Genomic DNA, 10,392 nt, shown 5'->3' on the forward strand with positions numbered 1-10,392 from the left:
TCTTCCAAGTTGGCCATGAAAATATTGGCGTAGTTAGGGGCCATTTTCGTACCCATAGCCGTGCCTTTCACTTGGAGAAAATGTTGGCCGTTGAATGTAATAGAAATAATATCCTGTATGTGCTCGTTAGAGAATGAATGTTTCATAAGAAACTTCTTGCAAGCAAGGAGGCCCTCATCATGCGGGATGTTGGTGTACAATGCAACCTGAAGAAATCTATCATATATAGCCAGTGTCTCCGTATTAAACGCATTTGCTTTGACCCAGCTGAATACGAAGCCCAGGTATGCTCCCTTACCAAACAATTTCTTAATAGTGGCTATCCCTTTAAAATGATTAAATCTCAGACCCTTTAGGCAGCCTCACACCCCCGCTCTGAACTTTTACACCCCAAACCCAAATCTGATTCTGACCGTATACCATTAGTTTTTAACTAATCTGTATTCCAAAACAGCTTACTTGCTAACCGCCAACCCCCTAACCTCAAGTCTATCCTCACATCGTCCAATTTACTCCCTAACCTGACTTCCCATGGTAATATTAAATGCAACAACCCATGCTGTAAAGTATGCAAGCACCTCATCACTGACAGCGTTGTTAGGCTCAAACGGGGACTCAAACACACCTCTTCTTCTATCAATCCCCCTCCCCTCACATGGGACTCTTCGAATGTTATATATCTCCTCGTGTGCAATATCTGTGATCATGGCTCTTATATAGGCGAAACTGGAACTAAATTTAGACTTCGGCTTAACCACAAACAGTACGTCCGTAACAAGAGCAAGGAGTTCCATGTCGCCGAACACTTTAACTCTCCTAGCCACTCCATTGACAACTTCTGATGTGTTCTGCTAGCTAACAATTTTCTATTTGTCGACCATAGAAGACACTCAGAGCTCAAACTCAATATCAAATTCAAAACTCACATTTTAGGCCTTAATCGTGACAGGGGTATTTTGAGTGATTAAACATTCACACACATTTGACTTTTTTCATATTACCGTATCACCATTTTATGTACACCATGTTATATTCCATATTACATTTCTATGTGTAGGTTAAGACAGTTATTTAAATCAAATGACTTAGTTATAAGTCTTTGATGAAATTGTTAAAGTAACCAGTATGTACACTGGATATCATGTGTCATTTGTTTTATTCCATCATGCTGCTCTTCTTGTAATATTGCAGCGTCACGGTGACGAAATCATAAAAAATGGACAAAACTAACATAGTTCTATGTTTTTTTTACTTCTTCTAGGTTTGCCGTGCATACCACCAATTGTTCTACTGTCAATCGATATATCATATTATGATAACAAGAAATAGTAAGTACCTCTGCAGGGGCGGATCCAGAGATGTCCAAAAGGGGGGCCGAAATTTGGGCCGATCGAGACAACAATGTCCCAGGGGGTCCGGGGGCATGCCCCCGCGAAATGTTTGTGTTCTAGACGCCCGAAAATAACATTTGAGGCGTTGTGGGCTATCATTTTTTTCTTTTTCTTTTTTTTTTTCTTTTTATTTTCTTGTTTTACCTCTCAAAAGGGGGGCCGGGGCCGGGCCGGCCCCCCCCCTAAATCCGCCCCTGCTCTGTAACGAAGAGCGTCGATCCGTGGTTGAAAGTAGGGGAGAGACGCTTTGCGTAATAAGGAGCAGCCTATGGGCCAGGAGCAGCCTAGGGCTCTATGGGGGCCAAAGAAACTCGGACGTTCTAGCCGAGTCGATTTAATTGATTTTAAGGAATGCAATTAATTTATTTTCACACTACATTTTCGAAGTAGAGTGGATTCAGGAATTGGAAAGAGAGGGGGCCCAGGGAGGGACTTCGACAGATGGAGGGTGTAGACCAGCTCAGTCCCATCATGGTTGGGGCTGAGGTAAGTAAATTTATGTGTATGGCACCTCTAGCTAGTCATAAATGGCACTCTCTGACTTAAATTTGGATATTCTTTTTTTCTCCATTTATAAAATGAAAAAAGTTGGGGAGGCTGTGGGCCAACCGGCATTCTAATCTAGTCTCTTTCCATGACAATACTTTTTAAATCAATCAGCAGGTGTTTATTTTGTAATTGCACTTTTATGGAAGTAGTATTGCAATTACATATTGTGACTGTAAATACTACCAAACAGGACTAGGGAGATCGGAACTACACATAAAGCATTAGTTAGCATTTTAATTTTACAAACATAAAGGTAATTTACTTTATTTATCATATTCATGACGTCATGGTGAGATTGCGTCAACGCAACATCGGAGTTTGTTAATTTTTGTGGTATCACTATAACTTAAATAAGTCGAAATAGATAGATCTACTAACCAAGTATCCAGTGGCGAGCAAGGAGTTCGAAATAGAAGGGGACAGGAATCGACTTTGAAAGACAGAAGGTGTACACTACCTCAGTCCCACCATGGTTGGGGCTGAGGTAAGAACATTTATGATTTTGGCACCTCTAGATGGCCAGAAATAGCATTCTCAGACTTAAATTTGATAATAATTTGGGGCTCAGGTACTAAGAAATTGTATCATTTTGGCACCTCTAGATAGCCGGAAATGGCATTCTCAGACGTTCTTTTTTTTATATATATAATTTGGAAAAATTTAGAGGAAATTCATGAGTCATTCATAATTGTTGTTGGTATTTCCACTCGCTTTGAAAAGTGGGGTTTTAATTATAGATGATTGGTGAAAAGTGGGGGAGGGGACCGGCCGGACGACAATTGATATTATATCCCCCAATTTGAAAAGTGGGGGGACGTGTACCCCTGTCCTCACCAATCGACGCCCATGTCTGTAATAACCTCGTTTGTGTTGCAATTCCAGGGCTCTAGGCTGAAATCCTGTTAAACACCAGAACTTTGTCTCACGACCACAACAATACAAGTCCATGACATGGCATCATAAGCCTCATTATAAGACTTAGTTGGCGTCTGCTATGATATAATGCTTTTAAATTCTTAATAATAGCGGTTTTTGTTGCTGTAGGTTTATACAAATATAACATTTATATTTTTCAGTTGTTACCTCAGTACTACTAAACTGGAGGTGTTCATTTATGCTATCATTATCCCAATTGGAGTTGTCATCTTCTTCAACTTTGTCATGTTCGTTCTCGTCATCAAAAAGTTATTCTTTTCGAGTTCAATGGCAACGAGACCACTCAATCCGAAAGAGAAGAAGAAACGTTTGGTAAACGCCATCGCCATTTCTCTGTTGCTAGGCCTCACTTGGATCTTCGGATTTTTGTCTTTTGAAAACAATGCTGACATTGTTTTTCTCATTCTTTTCTGCGTTTTTAACTCGTTTCAAGGCGTCGCCATTTTCTACCTGTTCTGTTTAAGACAGAAAGAATGCAAAAAAGCTTGGAAAGAGTGGCTGGGTATCAACAAACCAAAGTACTCGTACAATGTTAGTGTTACACAGAGTACAATAAATAGCAAAACTGCAAACGACTCAGTTATATCAATTTCGAAGGAGCAGAATCACAGTGAATCTACTACACTTCATGCGGTTGAAAATCCTGCATTTGAAGACATAGTTGATGATGAGCATCAGAATGAATCAGGCGAATAATTAGAGCATGCAAATTGGTAGAAAAATGCATTCCATGCATATGAGTGATGTTTTCTTTTTGTGAAATACAGCAAATGATTATAACGCGATGTATAAAGTCCAATCAAGAAATATAATGTAAGCAGTTTTAACGATGACGCATGAACCAGGATATTTTTAGAAATATTTGTCAATTATTACACACTGAGATCATTTTTGTTAGGTTTAGTCAATAGGAAAATATGATGACGGTGATTTAGAGAAAAAGTTTTTTATTCATACGGTACGTTGGACTACTCCAAGCCTGTGAATACAACGACCGTAACACTGTTCTACCTAAACTCCAGGATTATTTCATTCGAGGAAGTACCTTGAAGTGGTTCGAGCCCATATGATCATAATTCAATCTGTGTATCACAAAATTATTATGTCGCATTTTCAAAAATATGATTTGGGCTGCAAAATAAGGCTTACAAATTGGCTGTTTTGTTATACCCTTTATTTATGAACAATTTCAATTACTGTATTGTTCGCCGATGATTATAATATACCATAATGTACTGTACTTTACTCATATCCTAATCCATCTACTCTACAGATATTTCTAGCTATTCCACGTATTAGACGATGTCAATGCCCATCTTAAGAATTTGATGATAAACATTTTTATCAATTCACTTGCTAAATTGCATCTTATAAAAATCTCATAATTTCAATATCACACTAAATTTCAACTAGTTTTATATTCGGACCAACGTTTCTGTTATTGTTTGTCTCCTATTTTATTTATTGGTTCGTGTTTTTATTTTTTGTGTCTTTTATTGTAAATTTCTTGTATTTCGCCTTTTATGTGTATCTGGTTTGACTTGAATTTTTATCGTTTTTTTTTTTCGTTTTTTTTTTTGGTTTTTTTTGTGAATTCTATGTGCATATTATTCTGACCTGGTCCTATTTTAATTGAATTTTGAATAATTATACTGAACTTTCGTTTTAGGTATTTTTGGTATGACTTGAATCTTAAATTATATTTAATTGTAAATTCAATATTTTGACATGATTGCAATAAGGAGAATTTTAATGAATTGTTAGCATTATTATTAATTTTATTTAAAAAAAGTATTAATATTATAATGTACTGATGCCGTGGTCACCCGCGTTGTGCCGTTGCTAGAAAATATCCGTTATTATGGATTTACGTTGCTAATCTGGCAATTAGTCGGTTTATCCAGGTAAGTATTCACGAAATAGACTACACAAATCAATCGTGATGTTGATAGTCTGTGAGTGAGATACTTACTTACATGGATAACCTTCCCTCCCTTCCTACCCTCTCTGTGATCTTTTCTATCTCTAGGGAATGAGGACGATTATTAGGGATATACATATACATACATATATATGGGCCATGGACAGCGACTCCAAATAGGGGTGGCGCCAGGATTTGCCCGACGGGGGGGGGGGGGCGAGGTCCTCTATGAGGGGGCCGATGCCCCCGACGAGGGGTCAGATTTCCCCTACGTGGCGTGAACCCAAAACGGGAACACCCCTTCGAAATAAAATGGAACAGTCCGACCCAGGGCACCACGTACGAACCCGTCTCTATAACAATCGTCCTCATTCCCTAGATATAGAAAAGATCGCGGAGATGGTAGGAAGGGAGGGAAGGTTATCCAGGTAAGTATCTCACTCATAGACTACCAACATCACGATTGATTTGTGTAATTTAAGGCAATCCAGTAACGTGAAGCCAGCCTTTATCCAATAAAATTTTACTAGGACTATGTAATATTGTTAGTATTTATATGTTCCCTTTGGCATTAGGAATACTTTTTACTAGAATTAAACAAAAACGATAAAATATCACAATCGACTTATAGTTTGACTTTATTTAGTTGTGAATTATTTTTGTAAAATATACACCAAAAATACATTTTCAACGTAATGATTATGTAATAATAGTCGTTCATAAAGAACATAATCAATCCCACATAAGCCTCTTCAGTAACCAGAGGATTGAAGTAAGCCAACATATTGAATTCGAACCCAACTACACCTTAACCAAATTGACGACTGTGGCTTTGTTGGCAAATCGAATCCACATAAAGCAATTATTCCTCATTGTTTTGATCACGCGAGGAGCAATTATCATTGTATTTTATCTTTAGTTATTATATAACTTATTATTATATAAAGTATATAAATTTGAAACGTTGCAGAAGTGGGATTATCTAGTGTATGGTTATATGCTGTCTCTTATACACATCTAGATGTGTATAAGAGACAGCAATCCTCTATGAGGGGGCCGATGCCCTCGACGAGGGGTCAGATTTCCCCGACGAAAGCAATGTGGGCGTGGTCGAACCTCGATTAAAAGGTTTCGAAAGTGGTCCAGGGGGCGAAGCCCTCGAAAATTTTAACAATTTAGGGGTTTCAAATACTTATTAATTTAATCGATTTTATAGTCTACTAGTATGTAGAAAATACATACAATTTTTTGTTCTCCCCGACGAGGGTCCAGCACAAGCTGTGGCCCGCCGGCTGTCGCCACCCCTGACTCCAAGAAGAAGTATATGATTTATAGATATTTTAAGGCATGGGCGCCATTTTTGAAACTATGCATTACTCATCACATTGCACTTAAGGTGGGGGTATCAATTGATTTCCCGAGCCATAAAACGTGGATTAGGGACAAAACTGCAAATCCAAGAGGAAAAGTGCATAATTTTTGCTATTTTTGATGTATGGGCAGCCATTTCGGATTATGGCTGTTACCATGGTTACGGATATCATGAAAATTTGTTACCTAACAATTTTCTCCACCTTACACCTTAACGAAGTGAAATCAAGAACTGTGTCATTTAAGACGTCCAAGTCCTACTGGACTAACTCTAGACTACTCAATATTTTATTTGTTTGTTTATAAAGTTCTATGTGCGCAGATGCCGGACGTGAAGTCTACGACCAGCATCTAGCGTAATCAGTTGGCAGTACTACTTATATAAGAGCAAACATACCTCACTTTAGTTGCCTGCTAATGTTGTGAACATCCGAGCAGGACGATGCGAACATCGGAGATATCACGGCAACCAACTGGTTGTATTCTGAAATCAATTATCATTTGCCTGTTTTTGCCTTTATGTAAGTTGTATGTAATGTAGTATTGCCAAGTTTTCAACTTATTCCTTCATTGTATTAGGATACTATCTATCCAATTAGAATGTAGGGCTTACGACTAAGAAGGTCTTAACGTGCCTGTATGATCTTAACGTGCCTGTGATCTTACTGTATTACTACGATAAGCATTCGGATTTTAGTTTATTTTAGTTATCCCTTTTCCAAATTTGTAATTACTGTACTAAAATTATCACAATAAAATAATAAGTTTGTTTTTAGCTTTAGATAAATGCCTTTACATCATTAGAATTATAAAGGTCGTACACATGTGGTACAAATCCTCTGTTTTCGTCTAGGTGCAAGAATATTTTCGTCACTCATTTTAAACACTATTAATCTTATTGTTAATTAAAACCAAACAAGTTCTACATGTACGTAGTATATTAATATATATCTCAGCATGGGGAACATGTATTAGGCTAAGGAATGTCGCTATAATGTTTAGAGCATTACCAATGTAGTTGAACTCTGACCTGCTGCTATGATGGAATCGTGCACGAATGCAGTTTTATGGCTACTACTATGAAAACAACACTATCACCAGTGAGGTAATCACAGATTTTAGAAAACACAATTAGTCTGATTACGGAGAGAAATCCCAACGAGTTTCATCATAAAAACACAATAGCTATACAAAAAATTAGTTATTGTAAAAGAACCGTCAAATACACTTTATTTTGCTTATGTTTAGTGCATCCTTGGCCTTGCACCACGAGAACAATCGAACCGAAATTGTTATAAGTTAGAGACATACCCACTTGACTCGTGTTACTAATTTGTGTAGTTATTTCCCTAAAATTACTTTAATCAAAAATATAAAATTAATTCGTCATTCAAATTTGTAGATGCCAACATATTGAATAGCATTCAGTTGTTAATATAAATTTGTCAAAGTCAATTCACTCCCTAAAATCTGGAGGGGCAGGGCCCTGTCATGGGAGCTCACCCATTTGGAAAAAGCTTCCCCTCACCCTTTTGGGGAGAACAAAATCGCAATTCGTCGGGGAGAAAAAACAGTTATATATATTTTTTTACATATTAATCGATTATATAAGCATTGGAAACCCATAAATTTTCATATTTTTCGGGGCTTCGCCCTTCGACAGAGTTTCCAAAGATGCTGAGCGACACCCGAACCACGCCCACTTTGCTCTCATCGGGGACATCGACCCCGATGAGAGGACCTCGTCTCCCTCCCCCTTGGGCAAACCCTGGCGCCACCCCGTCATCTTCCAAACGATTTAGTCATGAACGCCTTGTTCGTTCATGCTCAAAATGACAGATACAACCATTACTTTCTTAAGCGATTTCCTATTATTCTATAATCACAAGGGTATTCCTGTTATCTTTCAGATTTAGCATCTACTGAACAAACAGGCACAGCCAGAATTGAAACTGATTACGCTACTAATGCAGATGTTTCATCGACTAATTCAGCTAGTACTACTCAGCCAAGATTCATCTCCAAATCGAACACCATAATTTATGACCATAACAATACAACATCACCAGACACCACCAGAATTGAAACTGATTACACTACAAATGCAGACGTTTCATTTGTAACTACCATAACAGAAAATGTGACGACAACAGGAAAAATACTCTTTTTCACAGATATAACGACATTTAAACAAACTATAAAAAAAAATAACAAAATAACATCAGATGAAGTAGTAACAACATCTATTACTGGGGTGACAAGTAATAAGGAAGAACCCACGATAGTAGAGTTAATATTCGGTACAACAGAGCTACCAACGATACCATCAACACACAATATCAAAACCCCAGCATTAACGAATGATACGAACACGAAAGATTCTGGCACAGGAACTGATTACACTACTGATGCAGACGTTTCATCAACTTATTCAGCTATTACTACACAGCCGAGATTTATCTCCACAATGAACACCATAATTAATAAACATAACACTACAACATCACCAGACACCACCCGAATTGAAACTGATTACACTACCAATGCAGACATTTCATCAACGTATTCAGCTATTGCTACTCAGCCGAGATTCACCTCCACAACGGACACCTACAGTGAAACTGATTACACTACTGATGCAGACGTTTCTTCAACTTATTCAGATATTAATACTCAGTCGAGATTCATCTCCACAACGAACACCATAATTAGTGAACATAACACTACAACATTACCAGACACCACCACAATTGAAATTGATTACACTACCAATGCAGACGTTTCATCAACTCATTCAGCTATTGCTACTCAGCCGAGATACACCTCCACAACGGACACCTACACTGAAACTGATTACACTACTGATGCAGACGTTTCTTCAAATTATTCAGCTATTAATACTCAGTCGAGATTCATCTCCACAACGAACACCATAATTAGTGAACATAACACTACAACATTACCAGACACCACCCGAATTGAAACTGATTACACTACCAATGCAGACGTTTCGTCGACTTATTCAGCTACTACAACTCAGCCGACATTCACCTCCACAACGAACACCATAATTAATGAACATAACACTAAAACATCACCAAACACCATCCGAAGTGAGGCTGCTTTAATAACGGAAGAAGTCACAAGGGTAGAGTCGATATCCAATGCAACAGAGCTATCAACGATACCATTAACGAACAATATCAAAACCTCGGCAATAACGAATGCCATGAACACGACAGATTCTGGCACAGGAACTGATTACACTACAGTAACTGATGCAGACGTTTCACCAACTTATTCAGCTATTACAACACAGCCGAGATTCACTTTCACAACGAACACCATAATTAATGAACGTAACACTACAGCATCACCAGACACCACCCGAATTGAGGCTGCTTTAATAACGGAAGAAATCACGAGGGTAGAGTCGATCTCCGATACAAGAGAGCTACCAACGATAACATCAACGAACAATATCTTTGAATACGACATTGAAACTTCAATTATCGACATTTATGAATATAATACTACAACAACACAAGATACAACCAGAATTGAAACTGATTACGCTACTAATGCACAACATGAAGCCAGTACATTAATTAATGTTGGTTATGAGCATCAAACATCGACATTTACAGAAGAAGTCACGAGGGTAGAGTCGATATCCGATACAACAGAGCTACCAACGATAACATCAACGAACAATATCGTCCAATACGACATTGAAACTTCAATTATCGACATTTATGAATATAATACTACAACAAAACCAGGTACAACCAGCATTGAAACTGATTACGCTACTAATACACAACATGAAGCCAGTACATTAATTACTGTTGGTTATGAAACTCAAACATCGACATTTACGGAAGAAGTCACCAGGGTAGAGTCGATATCCGATACAACAAAGCTACCAACGATAACATCAACGAACAATATCGTCGAATTCGACATTGAAACTTCAATTATCGACATTTATGAATATAATACTACAACAACACCAGGTACAACCAGAATTGAAACTGATTACGCTACTAATACACAACATGAAGCCATTACATTAATTACTGTTGGTTATGAAACTCAAACATCGACATTTACGGAAGAAGTCACGAGGGTAGAGTCGATATCCGATACAACAGAGCTACCAACGATAACATCAACGAACAATATCGTCGAATACGACATTGAAACTTCGATTATCGACATTTA

General features: G+C 37.8%; 1 protein-coding gene across 1 annotated transcript in view; it reads left to right on the forward strand.

Annotated features, from left to right (window-relative positions):
• Positions 1-6,610: 6,610 nt before the first annotated feature.
• The window catches only part of LOC117101896 (mucin-3A-like), an 11,403-nt gene continuing 7,621 nt past the window's right edge, over positions 6,611-10,392 (forward strand). Inside the window, exons 1-2 of the mRNA XM_033242012.1 lie at positions 6,611-6,689; positions 8,079-10,184. Of these exons, the coding sequence (XP_033097903.1) occupies positions 6,611-6,689; positions 8,079-10,184 (2,185 nt within the window). The remainder of the gene's footprint in view (positions 6,690-8,078; positions 10,185-10,392) is intronic.

The sequence above is a fragment of the Anneissia japonica genome, unplaced genomic scaffold (assembly GCF_011630105.1).
Source record: "Anneissia japonica isolate Jap-2015-1 unplaced genomic scaffold, ASM1163010v1 scaffold4988_len2956909_cov206, whole genome shotgun sequence".
Lineage (NCBI taxonomy): Eukaryota > Metazoa > Echinodermata > Crinoidea > Comatulida > Comatulidae > Anneissia > Anneissia japonica.